The 22,000-nt window shown below is 42.0% G+C and overlaps 1 protein-coding gene across 2 annotated transcripts in view; it reads left to right on the forward strand.

Moving 5' to 3' along the window:
- Positions 1-240: 240 nt before the first annotated feature.
- NLRP3 (NLR family pyrin domain containing 3) overlaps positions 241-22,000 on the forward strand; it is a 53,019-nt gene continuing 31,259 nt past the window's right edge. Inside the window, exons 1-7 of one of the 2 annotated variants that reach the window (XM_058740840.1) lie at positions 242-903; positions 1,278-1,606; positions 6,778-6,876; positions 7,602-9,363; positions 11,992-12,162; positions 14,123-14,293; positions 19,470-19,640. In XM_058740840.1, the coding sequence (XP_058596823.1) occupies positions 1,324-1,606; positions 6,778-6,876; positions 7,602-9,363; positions 11,992-12,162; positions 14,123-14,293; positions 19,470-19,640 (2,657 nt within the window). In that variant the 5' untranslated portion in view covers positions 242-903; positions 1,278-1,323. Of the gene's footprint in view, positions 904-1,277; positions 1,607-6,777; positions 6,877-7,601; positions 9,364-11,991; positions 12,163-14,122; positions 14,294-19,469; positions 19,641-22,000 lie in introns of both variants that reach the window. The other variant, XM_058740841.1, reaches the window with a different exon arrangement.

Genomic DNA, 22,000 nt, shown 5'->3' on the forward strand with positions numbered 1-22,000 from the left:
TATTTTACAGTCTTTGATCTTTTTTGTTTTGGATCTGACTGACAAACCTAGTTAAGTGATGGAAGAGATAGTTACACACCTTTCCACTCTGTGAACAGTGCAGTGTTAGGGATGTGAGAAATCAGTGACCCTGATCTAAATCCTGGCTTTGTACCAATTTTTTTTTCTTTCTGTGAAACCTTGGACAAACCCCCTAGTTTCTGAGTTCCTAAAAAAAAAAAAAAAGACTAAGTTCCTCTTCCACAAAACGGGCTTAAAAATATACTCATGTCATACAGCTTTGTGAGAGTTAGATAAGAAAAAGGATTAGTGCAGGGCCTTAGCCCACAAGAGACTCTCAATAAATGTCAGTTCTAACAATTATAATTGTGAATTTTGCAAGGAGACCTTAAAGAGATGTTATGTGTTTATTCCACCCACCCCACCCCCGCGGTACCTAAGTTTCATTTCATTTGTTTCTATCAATCAGTGGATCAATAGATGTGCACTAGAAGACCATCCCCTTCTCTGCCTGCTTCTGTGTTCTTTCTCTGTCCAGCCATGTGCTGCTCTGTTACCATCATAGTTACTCATTTCCTGGGTCAAAGCAAAAACGGGGAACCAGAGCCTTTCAATTAGAAGGAACTTAAGAGCCATATTTTCCACTCTGTCATTTTATAGATGAGGAAAGTGAAGGTGAGGAGTAATGAAGAGTTTATCGTAGGCCATAGCCCAGTAATTGGTGAGAACAAAATTCTCTCGGTGACATTTGGAAGTGACATCACAGAGCAGTTGGTTTGGGCATATATAAGGCTGTTAATGCAGTTGCATTTGTGGGTTTAATTACTGTTTCTGTCCACAGGGACACCTTTCTTCCATGGCTCAGGACACACTCCTGAGTCAAGCTAACAGGAGAACATTCTGGTAGGTATTTGGTTCACTTTTTTTCTTTTTGATGTTTATTTATTTATTTTGAGAGAGAAAGAGAATGCAAATGAGCAGGGGAGGGGCAGAGACAGGGAGAGAGAGAAACCCAAGCAGGCTCCAGGCTCAGCATGGAACCCGATGTGGGGCTCAGTCCCATGACCCCTAGATCATGACCTGAGCTGAAATCCAAAGTTGGGCACTTAACTGACTGAGCCACCCAGGTGCCCCTGGTTCACTTCTTAAAATTAAAGATGACAACTCACAGTTGGGTTATAGTTTTTGTTTTGTATTCTGGATTTTTCATAGTTTAATTCTCTTTAAAGAGGGCAGAATTTAAAAATGACTCTCCTTACCTGTTTCCACTGTTACAGCTTCCCAGTGTGGACCTATGCCCAAAGACCCTGACCAGAGCCACGGATGAACATGGCAAGTGTCCGCTGCAAGTTGGCCCGTTACCTGGAGGATTTGGGGGACACAGACTTTAAGAAATTCAAGATGCACTTAGAAGACTACCCTTCTCAAAAGGGGTTCAGCCCACTCCCTCGGAGTCAGACAGAGAAGGCAGACCACATGGATCTAGCTACTTTGATGATTGACTTCAATGGTGAGGAGAAGGCATGGGCCATGGCAGTGTGGATTTTTGCTGCAATCAACAGGAGAGACCTTTATGAAAAAGCTAAGAGGGATGAGCCACAGTGGGGTGAGTGGAAGGAAGACAACATTTTTAAAAATTGTGATAAAATACACATAACATAAAATTTACCCTCTTACCATTTCTAAACATACGGTTCAGTAGTGTTAAGCAGAGTCATGTTGTGCAATCAATCTCCAGAACTTTTTTTCATCTTACAAAACTCTGTACCCATTAAATAACAATTCTCCATTCCCTTCCCCTCAGCCTCTTGAGCCACCACTTTCTGTCTCTATGAATCTGACTACTCTTGGTACCTCTTATAAATTGAATCATAAAGTATTTGTTTGTACGTGGCTTATTTTATTTAAGATAAAGTCCTTGAGCTTCATCCATGTTGTCACACATGACATGATTTCATTCCTTTTTAAGGTGTAATAATATCCCCTGGTATATGTATACCACATTTTGTTCACCTATTCATCCATCAGTGGACATTCAGATTGCTTCTAGCTTTTGATTCTTGTGACTAATGCTGGTAGGAACATGTGGGTACAAGTTTCTTTGAGACCCTGCTTTCAGTTCCTTTGGGTGTATGTTCAGAAGTGGAATTATTGGATGATATGGTAATTCTAGGTCCAATTCTTTGAGGAACTCCCATGTTTTCCACAGTGGCTGCACCATTTTGCACTCACATCAACAGTGTACAAGGGTTCCAATTTTTCCTCATCCCCAAAACTTATTTTATTTTTGTTTTGATAGTAGCTATTCTAATGGCTGTGAGATGATATCTTATTGCAGTTTTGAGTTGCATTTCCTGATTGGCTACTGATACTGAATGACTTTTCATGTGGTTTTTAGCCATTTGTTTATCTTTGGAGAAATGTCTTTTCAACTCCCTTTTCCCATATTTTAATTGGGGTATTTGTTGTTGCTGTTGTTGACTTGTGAGGACTCTTTTTATGTCCTGGATATTAACTATTTATCAAATATATGATTTGCAAATATTTTCTTCCATTCCATGGATTGCCTTTTCACTCTGTTGATGGTATCTTTTGATGCGATGCAATAAAGTTAACCTTTGTTTTTTAATAATTCCATTTATCATCTTGGCTTTATCCTCTTTCTTCCTCTCATGATACTGCCATGAGACATTGGAGGAAAGCAGTTTGGTTTCCTTCTAGCTCCTTTAAAAATCCAACTCATGGCCCATTTACCCCCTAGGAACTGTGGACATGTTGGGGGTAGATTTTTTCTTTCTGGCTTGATGTTTTGAACAAGGGAAGGGTACAAGAAAGGGCTCAAAGGAACCTAGAAGATCACAGGATGATGATGTTGAGCTAATAGAAAGGAGGAATAAAAATGAATCAGCAGATCAGGAGAAGTATGGCAAATGGGTCAGTGATATGGACATAATGAGGGAGAGAAACATGATAATGGGGGCATGAGGTGGGGATGCACAGCAGCAGGATGTTATAAAAAATGCATATAATAATATAATTAAAATTGTGTCCTTACTTATATACTAATTAACCAAATTAAGGTGTAATAATCATAGTGGCAGAAGTGGTTCACTTAAGCAGTTTTTATGGATTTTGGTAATTCCTTGTAAGAACTCCATGAGGCTGGCATTTTTTTAAAATTTTATTTGTAGGCTCTACACCCAACATAGGTCTTGAACTCACAACCCCTAGATCAAGAGTTGCATGCTCGGGGCGCCTGGGTGGCGCAGTCGGTTAAGCGTCCGACTTCAGCCAGGTCACGATCTCGCGGTCCGTGAGTTCGAGCCCCGCGTCAGGCTCTGGGCTGATGGCTCAGAGCCTGGAGCCTGTTTCCGATTCTGTGTCTCCCTCTCTCTCTCTGCCCCTCCCCCGTTCATGCTCTGTCTCTCTCTGTCCCAAAAATAAATAAAAAACGTTGAAAAAAAAATTAAAAAAAAAAAAAAGAGTTGCATGCTCTACAAACTGAGCCAGCCAGGCGCCATGAGGCTGGCACTTTCAAATGAACTTTCAGTTTCATTACTAAATAAGACACTCCAGACACAAAAAGACAAACACAGTATGATTCCATTTATAAGAGCTACTACAGTGGTTAAATTTATAGAGACAGAAAGTGGTTGCTAGGAGCTGCAGGCAGTGGGGAATGGGGAATTGTTTAATGGTTATAGAGTTTCAGTTTTGCAAATAGAAGATCATTCTGGAGATTGGCCAACAACTTGAAGTGAGTCTGAAAGAGATTCTGGTTGCCTGAGACTCTGTTTCAGTCAGATCCAAGACCTGGATTCAGTGCCAGGTGTGCCTTGGGCTGGATCCTGGCTCTTAACTACTATGCTATCTTGGCTTCTGTAACTGGGCTCTGAGATGGAAGAATTATAACTAGGGTTAGAAGTCTGTTTTTGTTTTTGTTTTTGTTGAGGGGGAGAAGATTGTAGGGTTAGGTTTTAGATTAAGAATTAAGTCATGGTTTTGGTTTGAGTTAATGTTTAGATTTTGTTTTGTGGCCGAGTTATCAATAGCATTTGCATTCAGAATAAGTAGACACCTACCTGGAATCTTTAAAAAAATTTTTTTAATGGTTATTTATTTTTGAGAGAGAGAGAGACAGAGTGCAGCATGGGAGGGGCATAGAGACAGGGAGACACAGAATCGGAAGCAGGTTATAGGCTCTGAGCTGTCAGCACAGAGCCCAACGTGAGGCTTGAATTCATGAACCATGAGATTATGACCTGAGCTGAAGTTGGACAGTAAACCAGCTGAGCCACCCAGATGCCCCCTTACCAGGAATCTTTTATGTTGCTCTTGGGTTCCTGCTCATCTAAAATTATCTCTCAAATATTTCCCCTGGTTGCTTAGCACTTGTTCTATTGTACTTTAATTTCTCTGGTGAAATGCTTATTTGGAATGTGTAATTTAGTGACTGTTTAGATCTATGATTCTCAACTGTAGATGCATGTTGGAGCTTTCGAAATATATTGGTGCTACAAACAGAAGAATGAAACTGGATGATTTTCTTACACCATTCACAAAAATAAACTCAAAATAAATGAAAGACCTAAGTGTGAGACAGGAAAGCATCAAAACCCTAGAGGAGAAATCAGGCAACAACCTCTTTGACCTCAGCCACAGCAATTTCTTGCTCAACACATCTCCAAAAGCAAGGGAATTAAAAGCAAAAATGAGCTATTGGGACTTCATCAAGATAAAAAGCTTCTGCACTGCAAAGGAAACAATCAAGAAAACTAAAAGGCAATTGACAGAATAGGAGAAGATATTTGCAAATAACATATCAGATAAAGGGTTTTTATCCAAACTATATAAAGAACTTACCAAACTCAACACCCAAAAAACAAATAATCCAGTGAAGAAATGGGCATAAGACTTGAGTAGACACTTTTCCAAAGAAGACATTCAGATGGCAAACAAACACATGAAAAGACGCTCATCACTCATCATCAGGGAAATACAAATCAAAATCACACTGAGATATCACCCCACACTTGTCACAGTGGCTAAAATTAACAACTTAGAAAACAACAGATGCTGGTGAGGATGTGGAGAAATGGGGACCTTCTTTCACTGTTGGTGGGGAAATGCAAACTGGTGCAGCTGATCTGGAAAACAGTGTGGAGTTTCCTCAAAAAATTAAAACTAGAACTACCCTATAACCTAGCAATAGCACTACTAGGAATTTATCCAAAGGATACAGGAGTGATGATTCAAAGTGGTGTATGTACCCCAATGTTTATAGAAGCACTTTCAACAATAGCCAAATTATGGGAAAAGCCCAAATGTCCATCAACTGATGAATGGATAAAGAAGATGTGGTTTATATATACAATGGAATACTACTTGACAATGAGAAAGAATGAAATCCTGCCATTTATGACAACATGGATGGAACTGGAGGGTATTATCTTGAGTGAAATAAGTCAGAGAAAGACAGATAACATATGTTTTCACTCATATGTGGATCTTGAAAAACTTAACACAAGACCATGGGGGAAGGGAAAGGGAAAAATTAGTTTCAAACAGAGAGGGGGAAAACACATAAAAGACTCTTAAATACAGAGAACAAACTGAGAGTTGATGGGGGTGGATGGGGGAGAGGGGAAAATGGGTGATGGACACTGAGGAGGGCATTTGTTGGGATCAGCACTGGGTGTTGTGTGTAAGTGATGAATCATGGGAATCTAACCCCCAAACCAGGAGCACACTATATACAATGAATGTTAGCTAACTTGACTATATATATATATATATATATATATATATATATATATATAATATGTTTATTTAGTTTTGAGAGAGAGCACATGAGCAGGGGAGGGACAGAGAGAGAAGGAGTCACAGAATTTGAAGCAGGCTTCAGGCTCGGAGCTGTCAAGCACAGAGCTTGAACCCATGAATTGTGAGATCATGACCTGAGCCGAAGTTGGAAGTTTAACCGACTGAGCCACCCAGGCGCCCCACTGACAATAAATTATATTAAAAAAAGAAATATATATGTGTATATATATATATATATATATATATAACTTTTATTTTATGTTTATTTATCTATTATTATACACAATGGTGCTGGACCCTACCTCAGATAAATTGAAAAATAATCACTGTGGGTGGAGTCCAAGAATCAGTATTTTAAAATATGTTTTTATTTATTTTGAGATAGAGAGAGGGAGCAATCAGGGGCAGGGAAGAGAGAGCAGGAGAGAGAGAATCCTAAGCAGCTTCCAGGAGTCAGCACAGAACCTGACATGGGACTGGAACTTCTAAACCATGAGATCATTACCTGAGTCAAAATGAAGAGTCTGACACTCAACCAACTTAGGCTACCAGGTGCACCTCAGAGTCAATATTTTTAAAGCTTCCTAAGTGAATCTCAAGTCAGCTGGGATAGTGAACCACTGAGTTAGACAAACTAGATTGGTAATTCTTACTTTGGGAGACTAAGAATATGGGTATGACTAATTTCAGACATTTGGGGGCAGGGAAGGATAATCCTGCTGGTCCATAGCCATCTTGGGGATATTTAGACATTTAAAAGTGCATGAATGCCACGAAGTGGATGTCCAGCTGCACACCTGTCATTTGCAGCTCTGAGCTCTGTTTTTGTTTGGGAGAGATCTGGAACAGGGGACTTTGAGCTGTGCCAGCTGTTGGGTACTGGGTCTGAATTATGTCACCTTAGTCAGGAGTCCTGGCTTTTAAATTTGTATTTCTTTTTCCTTTTGTTTTCAGATAATGCACATGTGGTATACCGGGAAGAAAGCCTTGAAGAAGAGTGGATGGGTTTATTCGGGTACCTATCCAGAATCTCTATTTGTAAAAAAAAGAAGGGTAAGCAATGGGAATAGTGCTTCCCATTGGGTTTGGAAATCCTGCTTTGGAGGCTGGGAAGCTTGTTTATCCTATATGTTCCTGCTCCTTGGGGGTACAGAGGCCCATTTCAGGAAATCCACTAGAGCTGAAGAAACAGATCAGTGTTCACATGGCTCCTTGCAGTCCCAAGGGAAGTCACTAAGGGGAGGTGATTGAGTGTTTCAGGTTTTAAAAAGTATGGGATGCCGGCCTAAAGGAATAAGATAGAAGAAAAATAAATGACTTTCTGGGGGCACCTGGGTGGCTCAGTTGGTAAAGTTGATTTTGGGTTAGGTCATGATCTCATGGTTCATAAGTTCCAGCCCTGCAGCAGGCTCTGAGCCGACTGTGAAGAGCCTGCTTGGGAGTCTCTCTCTCTCTCCCTCTCTCTCTCTCTCTCTCTCTGCCCCTTCCCTGCACTCTCTCTCTTTCTCTCTCTCAAAAATAAATAAATAAACATTGTAGAAAAGGATTTTCTAGTAGGTGACAGTGCCTGTGGCACCTTGCTGTTCTTCTGCTCAGCTGTGTATAGGAAGATTTTGACATCCTAGATTTTCTGGGACCGTCTGTACCTGTGCAGTGAAGAGAACCTGCACTTTCCATTTCTTAGCTCTGGTCGTCACTCCCTATGGACCAGAGACCCTTGTTGAGAGCTCTCGTGTGCTTGGGCTTCTCCCAAAGTCTACCTTTCTGTTTTGCCTCAGATTACTGTAAGAAGTACAAAAAACATGTGAGGAGCAGATTCCAGTGTATCAAAGATAGGAATGCTCGTCTGGGTGAGAGCGTGAACCTCAACAAACGCTATACCAGGCTGCGTCTTGTCAAGGAACACAAGAACCAGCAAGAGAGGGAACATGAGCTCCTGGCCATTGGCAGGACTTCAGCCAAGATGCTGGACAGCCCTGTGAGCTCCCTGAATGTGGAATTACTGTTTGAGCCTGACGACCAACACTCTGAGCCTGTTCACACGGTGGTATTCCAGGGAGCAGCAGGCATTGGGAAAACAATACTGGCAAGGAAGATCATGTTGGACTGGGCATCAGAGAAAATTTACCAGGACAGGTTTGACTATTTGTTTTATATCCACTGTCGGGAAGTGAGTCTCGGGACACGGAGGAGCCTGGGAGACCTGATTGTCAGCTGCTGCCCAGATCCAAACCCACCCATATGCAAGATTGTGAGCAAGCCTTCTCGGATTCTCTTCCTCATGGATGGCTTCGATGAACTTCAGGGTGCCTTTGATGAGCACACAGAGGCGCTCTGTACAAACTGGCAGAAGGTAGAGCGGGGAGACATTCTCCTGAGCAGCCTCATCAGAAAGAGGCTGCTTCCCGAGGCCTCTTTACTTATCACCACGAGACCTGTGGCTCTGGAGAAACTACAGCATTTGCTGGACCGGCCCCGTCATGTGGAGATCCTGGGTTTCTCAGAGGCCAAAAGAAAGGAATACTTTTTCAAGTATTTCTCAGATGAGCAGCAAGCCAGGGAGGCCTTCAGGCTGATTCAGGAGAATGAGATCCTCTTCACCATGTGCTTTATCCCCTTGGTCTGCTGGATTGTGTGCACTGGGTTGAAGCAGCAGATGGACAGTGGCAAGAGTCTTGCCCAGACATCCAAGACCACCACTGCAGTGTACATCTTCTTCCTCTCCACTTTGTTGCAATCCCGCAGAGGGAACCAGAACCACGATGTCTCTACTAACCTCCGGGGTCTCTGTTCCTTGGCCGCAGATGGAATCTGGAACCAGAAAATCCTGTTTGAGGAGTGCGACCTTAGGAATCATGGCCTTCAGAAGGCAGATGTATCTGCTTTCTTGAGGATCAACCTATTCCAGAAGGAAGTGGACTGCGAGAAATTCTACAGCTTCATCCACATGACCTTCCAGGAATTCTTTGCTGCCATGTACTACTTGCTGGAAGAGGAGGGACAGGGAGACACAGGGAGCTTGCTGTTGAGTGGTTCCAAGCTTCCCAACCGAGATGTGACAGTCCTTCTGGAAAACTATGGCAAGTTTGAAAAGGGGTATCTGATTTTTGTTGTCCGTTTCCTCTTTGGCCTTGTAAACCAGGAGAGAACCTCCTACTTGGAGAAAAAACTGAGTTGCAAGATCTCTCAGCAAATCAGGCTGGAGCTGCTAAAATGGATTGAAAAGAAAGCCAAGGCCAAGAATCTGCAGATCCAGCCCAGCCAGTTGGAGTTGTTCTACTGTCTATATGAGATGCAAGAGGAGGACTTTGTGCAAAAGGCCATGGGCCATTTCCCCCAAATTGACATCAATCTCTCTACCAGAATGGACCATGTAGTTTCTTCTTTTTGTATTGAGAACTGTCAAGGTGTGGAATCACTTTCCCTGAGGTTGCTTCATAACTCTCCAAAGGAAGAGGAGGAGGAAGAGGAGGAGGAAGTGCAACACTGTGAGGTGGACCACTGTGTCCTCCTAGATCCTCATGCTGCCTATACTCACCGGTAAGACAATTTGGCTTCAGGCAGGTGGTAGAATGGTAGTGTTGCCTTCACTTTCTAGTCACCTTTCTCTGGGCACTTTCTCTCTTCCCACTTCTCAATTGTCTTTAAAATGTGGTTGCAACAGAGGCACCTGGGTGGGTCAGTCAGTTAAGCATCAGCCTCTTGATTTTAGCTCGGGTCATGATGACATAGTTCATGAGATCGAGCCCCACATCAGGCTCTGCACTGACAGCATGGATCCTGGTTGGGATTCTGTCTCTTCCTCTCTCTCTGACCCTCCCCTGCTAATGTGCATGCTCTCTCAAAATAAGTAAATAAGCATTTAAAAAATGTGGTTGCAACAGCTACATAATAATGCCACCACCACCCATTTCTACCAGACTCCTTCAGCGGCAGAGATTGACTAGTAGAGGAAAGGTAAGTGGACAAATGGATGAGAAAAAAGCCAACACCACCACCACCAACAACAAAATAAACGTTTGGTGGATGTGAACTCAGTGCAAGGTATTACGTGGGGAAGAGAGTTGAATGCAAGTGTTGTGAACTCAAATTGCTTGTAATCTACTTGGGGCTCTAGTGCATAGTATCCAGTCAATTCCCAAGCAGCAAAACAATCACAGTGACTGTCCCAGGAACAGAGAGGATAGAGGGCCTTCAGTGCTGGAGGGAGAAGTTTCTCAGAGGAGTGAGGTTGGAGCTTGCCATGAATGATCTGTAGGATGTGAGTGAGTGTAGGAGAAGGTAAAGGGATTTTGGCAGTGGTGTCTGTGTAACAAAGTATAAATATGGTCTGAGGAGCAGTGTATGTAGGAGACTATGGGGGACTGACATGACTTCATTGGAACAAATATAATGAGAGAAACTGAAGGAAATAGGGCTGGAAAGGAGAAGGTATTTTCAAGCTTTCACACTGTGTTTATAACAAGGAAGTCACCAAGGTCTTCCTCTTCAAGAGCACCCTCTTCAAGGTCTGTTCACCGACTTTGTAGGGGATTGGAAGCCAGTTTCTGTGTCTGTACAGCAAAGCAGTTCAGTTCCCTGACCTCTGAAATCCCTGCTTGGACAGCGCCACAGCTACGGTGGGAAGGTAGATGCTCTGCATGTGCTTGAGTTTAACCTGCAAAAACAAAACAAAACAAAACAAAAACAAACAAAAAAAACAATCCCCCCCCCCCAAAAAAAAAAACACTTGACATGAGACAAAATTAAAGAGATAGGGGGCTGGCCCTTCTACTAGGAGCAATGAATTTTCATCTCCCTCTGTCCCTCTTGGCAGCACTTCCAGGATGATATTTATTTATCATTTGGTCATCAAGGACCACCCACTGGGGCTTCAGTGTCACTGAGACCCAGGCCCTGCTCACAGTGATGTAAGGTTTGGTTGTGGGGACAGTTGGGACACAAGAATGGACTATAGGGAGGAATCAGCTATGGCAAGAACACCTGCAGGATGCACCAGAAGCCCACCGTGGGGAGCCCTTGAGCAGCTGGACTCTGAAGGATGGATCATGAGGAGCCAAGCATGGGCAAAGGCAGCTCAAACAGAGGGAATAGTGGGTTCATAAGGCAGGAGTTGGGGAAGCAGGATATGTCTCTATGGTGGGAAATAGTTCAGAATAGCTGCAGGGGGGTGGGAGGGGGGGAGAAAGAGACAGGAAGTGAGGGAAGGAGGCATACCTGCTCATTAGGGCCCTAAAAACCAGTCTGAGAAGAGACCTGACCATGCTTACACAGCCGTGGAGAAGGCTTGCAGAGACTTAGACTAAAAGTCCTGATAAAAAGCCTGACACCCATCTTGCTAGATAACAGTTATGTTCTTCAGAAGGTAGGAGCTTGCTTTGTGAGTTCTGGAACCTTCTGAAGCCAGCAGCATGGGCATCCACCTCATGCTTGTTAGAAGTGCAGAATTGCAGGCCCAGTCCTAGACCCACAAAGTCAGAATCTGCATTTCAACATGAGCTACACATTGGAAGCACTGGAAGTCTTAAAAACATTGATATGCTTGGTCCCATCTCAGAGATTCTGACTTATTCCTATGGAGAGGCCTGGCTTAGGGGTTTTTGAGAGCATCACAGATGGCTGTTATGTAGCCAGTGTCAGAACTAGGCTCTGAATCACTTCCAGAGTGTCCATGGCCTTGGGCAGGACAGCTGACCAATGAGAGGTGAGGAGAAGGACATCTGACAGAGGGGATAGGGGGTGCACAAAGGCAGCCAGTCACAGGCTCAAGCCATTTCCATAATAAGGTGTGTAGGACAGTTGTACCAGGGCCCCCTAGCCTTTGTTATTCCTCAGTATGCAATCTTTGTTTCTGTGAGTCATTTCTTTTTTTTCTCTAAGTTTATTTATTTATTTTGAGAGAGAGAGAGCAGGGGAGGGGCAGAGACAGAAGGAGGGAAAGAGAATCCCAAGTAGGCTCCACACTGTCAGCACAGAGCTATATTCAGGGCTCAATCCCATGAACTGTGAGATCATAACTTTAGCTGAAATCAAGAGTCAGATGCTTAACTGACTGAGCCATCCAGGCAACCTCTGTAAGTCATTTTATAATGCTTGGGAAGTCTTGGTCTGGTGCCAAGCCACTCCTGATTTTCCTTTCTCTCTTTCTTCCTTCCTTACAATTTCTAGGTTGGTGAACTGCCATCTCACTGTTAGCCTTTGGCAGGGTCTCTTCTCAGTCCTAAGCACTAGCTGGAACCTCACGGAACTGAACCTCAGTGACAATGCTCTGGGGGACCCAGGGATGATGGTGTTATGTGAGATGCTCCAGCGTCCTGGCTGTAATGTTCAGAGATTGTGGTAAGAACCTGCATGTGTGTGTGTGTGTGTGTGTGTGTGTGTGTGTGTGTGAATGAGATTTAGGGAGGACTGGAGGAAGACCTCAGGGTCCAGATAAGTGGTTTATTAGTTTTCTAGGGCTGCTATAACAAAGTACCACAAACCCAGAGGCTTAAACAACAGAAATTCATATTTTCACAGTACCAGAAGTCCAAGATGAAGATGTCAGCATGGCTGGTTTCTTCTGAGGCTTCCCTCATTGGCTTACAGATGGTGGTCTTCTCCCTGTGTCTTCACATGGTCCCTGTATTCATGTCTGATATCCTCAAAGACACCAGTTGCATTGGATGGGGGTCAATTTAATGACCACTTTTAACTCTTTAAAGCCTGACCGCCAAATAGAATCACAATTCTGAAATCCTAGGATTAAGACTTCAACGTATAATTTTTGGAAGGAATGGTGGACACAATTCAGCCTATAAGAGGTGGGAAGGCAGAATGAATTGGAGGCCAGTTGTTCAGGAAGTTTCAAATGGGGAAGAATGAAGGAGAAATGAAATTAAGTCATTTGTTGGTGATGTGGCAAAAAGTGCCTGACCTTCAAGGTCTTCCATTTTCTCACCGGCCATCCTCTTAGATGAGAATCAGAGAATTTCATCATGTATAATGGCTACCTAGGCTGGACCCCATCAAAACATTTTGTATACATTGAAATGTCACAGGGACTCTCCTTTAGCTTTCTTAATAACGAGTGGTTGCTCTGAGCCCAAACTGTGAGTCAGACTTACATGCCTTAAGAGGAGCACACAGGTAGGTGTCTGAGCCATCTCCCAAACTCTCTTCCATAACACATCTGCATTTTGGATGGGCTACACAGCCAGCGTTAGAGTCTACCACTCCAGGGTGTTTTCATAAATCCCTCTCTTGATCACCATACCCACCCCAACACCAAACTTATCAATTTTACCTCCTATACAAACCACTAGCCCAGGTCCAGCAACCATGATTACTTGCCTGGATTTTGTAATGGTCTCCAAGACCATCAGCTTCATGGGTCAGGATTCATGTTTATCTTTCCATTGTCCCTGAAATGTCAGGATAAGTGTCTCAGCAAACATTAGTGCTCAAAAATACATACTTAATGAATATTGACTGGTCTCCCCACATTCACTTTCACCACCTACAATTCTAGTCTCTATATAGAAGTCAGAGGGTTATTTAGAAAATTCTACTTTGATCATGCCATTCTTTTGCTTCTCTCTGCTATTTTGATAAATTACAAATCCTCTTCTTGCCTTCAAGGTCTGTTTTTGGCTCTTTACCTGCCTCTCTATATCTATCCCACGCCATTCTCCCCACCTCCCTGGTGGGTGTCCCTGTGTGATTCCAGAGAGTGAGACACAAACCAGGAGACATGGGTGATAATGATTTATTTTACCACAGTGATTTAGTCATACATTTACTTCTAGTTGGTGTGGAAATGGGGGCAGAAAGGAAGATTAGCAGGTTCTAGGATGATGAACTACTGTCCTGGAAAGGAGAATGTTATTCTTGCTCCTCTGACAGGGACACATAGTTGTTGTCGGTGGTGATGGTGATAGCGGTGTGTGTGTGTGTGTGTGTGTGTGTGTGTGTGGTTGTAAAACAAGTCAAGAATTAGAGCTTCCTGCTATTTCAGTGTAGGTGGAAGGCTGGGATTTAATCATCAAACAGAACAATGGGGACAAGATTAGCAAAGAGAAGTAGAATGGGTAAAGCCCTAGAATAGTGCCCACGTGAGGGATTTTCACAGTAAGTCTCAGGCTGTGTGCAGGAGTTCTGATAGGATGACACTTTACATAAGTTTGGTTAAGATTTTCCCTTTGTGACATGAGACCACAAGTGCCCCTGTTTGGTGCTGAAAACAAGCTTAGACTGGAAGGCAGTGATGAGATAAGCAGCCTGTGTTCTGATACTTTCTGCTTCTGTACTTGGCATGAAGGTTGGGGCGGTGTTGCCTTTCCTATCAGTGCTGCTTCAACATCTCCTCGGTCCTGAGCAGCAATCAGAAGCTGGTAGAATTGGATCTGAGCCACAACAGCTTGGGAGATTTTGGAATCAGACTTCTTTGTGTGGGACTGAGGCATGTATTCTGCAATCTGAAGAAGCTCTGGTGAGTCTGAGATATTTTCCTTCGTGAGGAAAGCAGGAGCTGTGGCTTCAATGAGCCAAGATGGGCGATTTTATTTTATTTTATTTTATTTTATTTTATTTTATTTTATTTTATTTTATTTATTTTATTTTATTATTTTTTTAAATATGAAATTTATTGTCAAACTGGTTTCCATACAACACCCAGTGCTCATCCCAACAAGTGCCCTACTCAATATCCATCACCCACCCTCCCCTCCCTCCCACCCCCATCAATCCCTCAGTTTGTTCTCAGATTTTAAAAGTCTCTTATGGTTTGGCTCCCTCCCTCTCTAACCTTTTTTTTTTTCCTTTGCCTCCCCCATGGTCATCTGTTAAGTTTCTCAGGATCCACATAAGAGTGAAAACATTTGGTATCTATCTTTCTCTGTATGACTTATTTCACTTAGCATCACACTCTCCAGTTCCATCCACGTCGTTACAAAAGGCCATATTTCATTATTTCTCATTGCCACATAGTATTCCATTGTGTATATAAACCACAATTTCTTTATCCATTCATCAGTTAATGGACATTTAGGCTCTTTCCATAATTTGGCTATTGTTGAGAGTGCTGCTATAAACATTGGGGTACAAGTCCCCCTAGGCATCAGCACTCCTGTATCCCTTGGGTGAATTCCTAGCAGTGCTACTGCTGGGTCATAGGGTAGGTCTATTTTTAATTTTTTGAGGAACCTCCACACTGTTTTCCAGAGCAACTGCACCAGTTTGCATTCCCACCAACAGTGCAAGAAGGTTCCCGTTTCTCCACATCCTCTCCAGCATCTATAGTCTCCTGTTTTGTTTATTTTAGCCACTCTGACTAGCGTCAGGTGATATCTGAGTGTGGTTTTGATTTGTATTTCCCTGATGAGGAGTGACGTTGAGCATCTTTTCATGTGCCTGTTGGCCATCTGGATGTCTTCTTCAGAGAAGTGTCTATTCATGTTTTCTGCCCATTTCTTCATTGGATTATTTGTTTTTTGGGTGTGGAGTTCGATGAGCTCTTTATAGATTTTGGATGCTAGCCCTTTGTCCAATATGTCATTTGCAAATATCTTTTCCCATTCCATTGGTTGCCTTTTAGTTTTGTCGATTGTTTCCTTTGCAGTGCAGAAGGTTTTTACCTTCATGAGGTCCCAATAGTTCATTTTTGCTTTTAATTCCCTTGCCTTTGGAGATGTGTCAAGTAAGAATTGCTGCAGCTGAGGTCAGAGAGGTTTTTTTCCTGCTTTCTCCTCTAAGGTTTTGATGGTTTCCTGTCTCACATTCAGGTCCTTCATCCATTTTGAGTTTATTTTTGTGTATGGTGTAAGAAAGTGGTCTAGTTTCATCCTTCTGCATGTTGCTGTCCACTTCTCCCAGCACCATTTGTTAAAGAGACTGTTTTTTCTGTTGGATATTCTTTCCTGCTTTGTCAAAGATTAGTTGACCATACTTGTGTGGGTCAAATTCTGGGGACTCTATTCTATTCCATTGGTCTATGTGTCTGTTTTTGTGCCAATACCATGCTGTCTTGATGATTACAGCTTTGTAGTAGAGGCTAAAGTGTGGGATTGTGATGCCTTCTGCTTTGGTCTTCTTCTTCAAAATTACTGTGGCTATTCAGGGCCTTTTGTGGTTCCATATGAATTGTAGGATTCCTTGTTCTAGCTTCGAGAAAAATGCTGGTGCAATTTTGATTGGGATTGCATTGAATGTGTAGATAGCTTTGGGTAGTATTGACATTTTGACATTATTTATTCTTCCAATCCATGAGCACGGGATGTTTTTCCTTTTCTTTGTATCTTCTTCAATTTCCTTCCTAAGTTTTCTATAGTTTTCAGCATACAGATCTTTTACATCTTTGGTTAGGTTTATTCCTAGGTATTTTATGCTTCTTGGTGCAATTGTGAATGGGATCAGTTTCTTTATTTGTCTTTCTCTTGCTTCATTGTTAGTGTATAAGAATGCAACTGATTTCTGTACATTGATTTTGTATCCTGCGACTTTGCTAAATTCATGTATCAGTTCTAGCAGATTTTTGGTGGAGTCTATCGGGTTTTCCATGTATACTATCATGTCATCTGCAAAAAGTGAAAGCTTGACTTCATCTTTGCCAATGTGGATGCCTTTGATTTCCTTTTGTTGTCTGATTGCTGATGCTAGAACTTCCAACACTATGTTAAACAACAGCAGTGAGAGTGGGCATCCCTATCGTGTTCCTGATCTCAGGGAGAAAGCTCTCAGTTTTTCCCCATGGAGGATGATATTAGCTGTGGGCTTTTCATAAATGACTTTTATGATGTTTAAGTACGTTCCTTCTATCCCGACTATCTCAAGGGTTTTGATTAAGAAAGATGCTGAATTTTGTCAAAAGCTTTTTCTGCATCGATTGACAGGATCATATGGTTCTTATCTTTTCTTTTATTAATGTGATGTATCACATTGATTGATTTGCAAATGTTGAACTAGCCCTGCATCCCAGGAATGAATCTCATTTGATCATGGTGTATAATTCTTTTTATATGCTGTTGAATTCGATTTGCTAGTACCTTATTGAGAATTTTTGCATCCATATTCATCAGGGATATTGGGCTGTAGTTGTCTTTTTTTTTCTGGGTCTCTATCTGGTTTAGGAATCAAAGTAATGCTGGCTTCATAGAATGAGTCTGGAAGTTTTCCTTCCCTTTCTATTTTTTTGGAACAGCTTGAGAAGGATAGGTATTATCTCTGCTTTAAATGTCTGGTAGAATTCCCCTGGGAAGCCATCTGGTCCTGGACTCTTATTTGTTGGGACATTTTTGATAACTGATTCCATTTCTTCGCTGGTTATGTGTCTGTTCAAGTTTCTATTTCTTCCTGTTTGAGTTTTGGAAATGTGTGTGTGCTTAGGAATTTGTTCATTTCCTCCAGGTTGTCCAATTTGTTAGCATATAACTTTTCATAGTATTCCCTGATAATTGCTTGTATTTCTGAGGGATTGGGTGTAATAATTTCCTTTTCATTCATGATTTTATCTATTTGGGTCCTATCCCTTTTCTTTCTGAGAAGCCTGGCTAGAGATTTATCAATTTTGTTTATTTTTTCAAAAAAACAACTCTTGCTTTCATTGATCTGCTCAATAGTTTTTTAAGATTCTATATTGTTTATTTCTGTTCTGATATTTATTATTTCTCTTCTTCTGCTGGATTTGGGGTGTCTTTGCTGTTCTGCTTCTATTTCCTTTAGGTGTGCTGTTAGATTTTGTATTTGGGATTTTTATTGTTTCTTGAGATAGGCCTGGTTTGCAATGTATTTTCCTCTCAGGACTGCCTTCGCTGCATTCCAAAGCATTTGGATTGTTGTATTTTTATTTTCATTTGTTTCCATGTATTTTTAAATTTCTTCTCTAATTGCCTGGTTGACCCACTCATTCTTTAGTAGGGTGTTCTTCAACCTCCATGCCTTTGGAGGTTTTTGAGACTTTTTCCTGTGGTTGATTTCAAGCTTCATAGCATTGTGGTCTGAAAGTATGCATGGTATGGTCTCAATTCTTTTATACTTATGTATAAAATGTGACCCAGTATGTGATCTATCTTGGAGAAGGTTCCATGTGCACTTGAGAAGAAAGTATATTCTCTTGCTTTGGGATGCAGAATTTAGAACTCTGCAACCCAGAGATGGGAGATTTTAGCATGAGAATGACCTTCACTGCTCAGAAGATTTCCCAGTGTTTATCAATAATTCAGTCAGTTAGTGTTTCCTGTGGGAAGAGCCACATACCAAACCTTAGAAAGGAAGTTAAATAATCAAATATATCATGCTTGCTTTTAAGGTATTTATAGTCTAGCTGAGAAAATATCACCCCCATAATGCATTGTTCCAGAAGGGTTTTGGGACTTTATGACAAGCCCTTAGTCACACTAAATAGGAAAAGAGGTGCTAACACAAGAGTGGCAGACACTTGATATTTTATGCAGCTCTCACTAAATGATTCTGGGAGACTTGAATTTTGAAGAAGAGAAAACACTTCAAAATGGTAAGGCCAAGTTATACCCATTTTAATGGCAAAAAAAAAAAAAAGTAACCAGCATGAGCCTGGGTGGCTCAGTCCATTGAATGTCCACCTCTTGATTTCAGCTCCATTCAGGATTCCAGGGCCACGGGATGGAGCCTGGGTCGGTTCCACGCTGTGTATGGAACCTGCTTAAGATTCTCTCTCTCTCTCCCTCTCTTTTCATCTCCACTCCTGCTTTCTCTCTCTCTCTCTCTAAAATACAATTAAAAAAATAAAACAAAACGAAAAACAGGTGTTGGTGAGGATATGGGGAATTAGGAACCGTCACACATTGCTGATGGGAATGTAAACTGGTACAGCTGGTTTGGAAAACAGTACGTCAGTTCCTCAAAAAATTGGACATAGAACCACTATATGATCCAGCATTTTCACTTCTGGCTATATATAGGAAAGAGCTGAAATCAGGCACCCAAACATGTATCAGTACACATGTGTCTATAGCAGCATTATTCACAATAGCTGGAAGGTGGAAACATCTCAATACCCATGGATGAATGGATTAAAAAATGTGGTATAGGGTGGGGTTGGGGTGGCATTTGGGGTGGAGGAATGTGGTATATGCATGCATACAGCCTTAAAAGGAATTTAAATGAATCTTGAGGACATTATACTCATTAAAATGATCCAGATTTAAAAGTGCAAATATATATGATCTGGCTTATAGGAAGTACCTAAAATAGTCAGATTCATAGAGGCAGGAATACAAATAGTGGGTCCCAGGGGCTGGGGGAGGGAGGAACAGGGAATTTGTGTTTAGTGGATACCAAGTTTCAGTTTGGAAAGATGAAAAACTTCTGGAGATGGATGGTGGTCATGGTCACACAACAATGTGCATGTACTTAAATGCTACTGAATTGTGCACTTAAAGAGAGTAAATTTTATGTCGCATGTATATTTTAACACAATAAAAGTAAGTATAGGGAGCTGAAAAGATGTGGAGTTGGCATGGGCTTGGATGGTACTTTCTATTACACCAAATAAAATGAAATAAAAAGTTAGCATAGAGTTTAGGCCCACTTTTCCCATGTATGGATGGGAGTAGAGGTAGCATCAGATCACGTGCATCCTTGACTCACAGAGGTAAGAGAAGGTTTATGACATTCTGCCATCTTTATGGAAGGTTGGTCAGTTGCTGTCTCACATCAGCATGTTGTGAGGACCTGGCATCCGTCTTGAGCACCAGCCAGTCCCTGACCAGACTCTACTTGGGGGAAAATGCGCTGGGAGACTCAGGAGTTGGAATTCTATGTGAAAAAGCAAAGCATCCACAATGTAAGCTGCAGAAACTGGGGTAAGTCTTCATGGGTGTCTCAGCAGAAAAGCATGTTCTCTCCATGGATGTATGTTTGGAAAATGTGGATGGGGGTTGCGGTATAAAAGACTATACGATGGAGTTGAGGGTAGAGAATGGAGGAGACAGACTAGATACTACCTTCTGCTAGTAAGGTATTTATGACTACAGAATTGGAAATTCTTAGAGTTGAAAGAAACCTTAGGGATTGTGCAGCCCAATTCTCCACCGAGTGAAACACTTTTTTCTAAGACATTCACATGGATAGTAACCGGTTTTGTGTGTGAACACTTCCAAGCACACCAGTCATTGCTGCACAATGTGGCCACTGCAGAGCAGAGAGTTCTTATTTCTATGCAGCACCTTCTTTGGTTTCTGTGCATTGCTCCCTGTTCTGCACCACCTCCCTCCCCTCCCCCCCGCAACTCCACTGGGTTCTGCTGAGAGATGCGGATCTCAATTCCCCAGAGACAATACTCACACTCTAGGTCTTCTCATCTCTTGCCTGGATGACTCTAAATGCTCAGGTAGGATGTGGCTTCACATCTTTACCTATGTAGTCATGCTGTCCTAGGTAAGAGCTTTTCTGTTATTGTTTCTATTTGAAGTACATTGCCCAGATCCGAACCTGATACTTTTAATGATGTATGGTGGAATTTTCACCTCCCATGGCAGGGTACTGTACTGTCTCAGGGGGAACTTGTTATTTCCTTGTTTTTGGCAGTCATATCAGATCACAAGTTCACATGTGTAAATAATAATGTGAAATTCTGGTAACCAAATATCTGCAGACACCAACTGGGTGTCTTATAAGTCAATTCCATTTTGACACTATATACTCAGAGTTAGTGCAGACCCCCACCCCTTCAGGGCTCAGTCATACATGTTCCACACACTGGCAATGCTAGATACTGATTGCAAGTAGTGGGCACAGGTTACTTGCACTTCCTTCTGACTCAGCTATGAATTGGTGGTTTCCATGATCCCCTCCTCAGGTTTGAAAATTTTCTAGAATAGTTCACAGAAGCCAGAGAAACAAAACTTACATTTACATTAATGATGAAAGATATTATGAAAAATACAAATAAACAGCCAGACGAAGAGTCACATATGGTGAGGTCCAGAAGGGTCTGGAACACAGGAACTTCTGTCCCCATGTGGTTGGGACAGTCTACCCTCCTGGTACATGGATGCATTCACCAGCCCAGAAGGCTCTAAATCTTATTTTCCAAGACATTTTATAGAGTTTAATCTCCAGCCTTCCTCCTTTCTCCTTCCTTGAGGTTGGTGGGTAGGGCTGAAAGTTCCAATTCTCTAATCACTTTGTCGTTCTGGTGACCCACCCCAACCTAAGGCCACCTATGGCCTCCCTTTAGTCGTCTCATTAGTATAAACTCAGATGTGATCAAAAAGGGCTTCTCTGAGGGTCGCCTGGGTGGCTCAGTCACTTAAGCCTCCAACTCTTGATTTTGGCTAGGTCATGATCTCACAGTTTGTGAGTTCAAGCCCTGTGTTGGGTTTTGCACTGACAGTGGGAAGCCTTCTTGGGATTCTCTCTCTCCCTCTCTGTCTGCCCCTCCCCAGTCCCTGCTCTCTCTCTCTCTCTCTCAAAACAATAAATAAAAATTTTTAAAAAGGGGTTTCTTTGAATAGCAAAATAGACAGATAGGAAATTCTTTAATTTCCACTTAAGGGGATTAAAAAAAACACATTTAGGATATTTCAAGAGTTTTAGAAGCTCTGTGCCAGGAAATGGGGACAAAGACCAAACATATTTCTTATAATGGCACAAAAAATATTTACTGATAATCACGTACTTAAACATGTATCATTGCTCTTCCATGATCTTAACATAGGTTATCTCAGCGGCCTCATAAAAATTATGCCAAGTAGGTAGGTATCAGTGTCTCCAATTTAAATAGGAGAAAGTGAGACTAAGAGCGCTTAGGACCTTTGCCTTGGGACACCCACCTGGATGGCTGTGGAACCCACTGTCTGCTCCCTTAACTCCAGTAAACACTGTCTCATGATGTGTTGCTGCTGCACTTTCTAGAGGGCTTCTACATCCTGCTCTCTCCGACCTGTGTGGACCTCACATTTACCTCTGCTAAATTCCATCTTGTCTTTGTTTTGACTGATTGTTTAGGCATCTTTGAATTGTGATTCTGTCCATGTTACCTCTACCTACAACAAGCGAATTGTAAATGTCTTCATTCACATTACTGATGTAAATACCAATCAGATCAGCACCAAGGCAAAATAGAGCAAGAAGGTTCTTTACTGAGGAATAATCCATTAATCCATAATTAAAACCTCTATATGTTCATAACACTCTGATGTCTCCTACCTGTCACATCAGC

The sequence above is a fragment of the Neofelis nebulosa genome, chromosome 1 (assembly GCF_028018385.1).
Source record: "Neofelis nebulosa isolate mNeoNeb1 chromosome 1, mNeoNeb1.pri, whole genome shotgun sequence".
Classification (NCBI taxonomy): domain Eukaryota; kingdom Metazoa; phylum Chordata; class Mammalia; order Carnivora; family Felidae; genus Neofelis; species Neofelis nebulosa.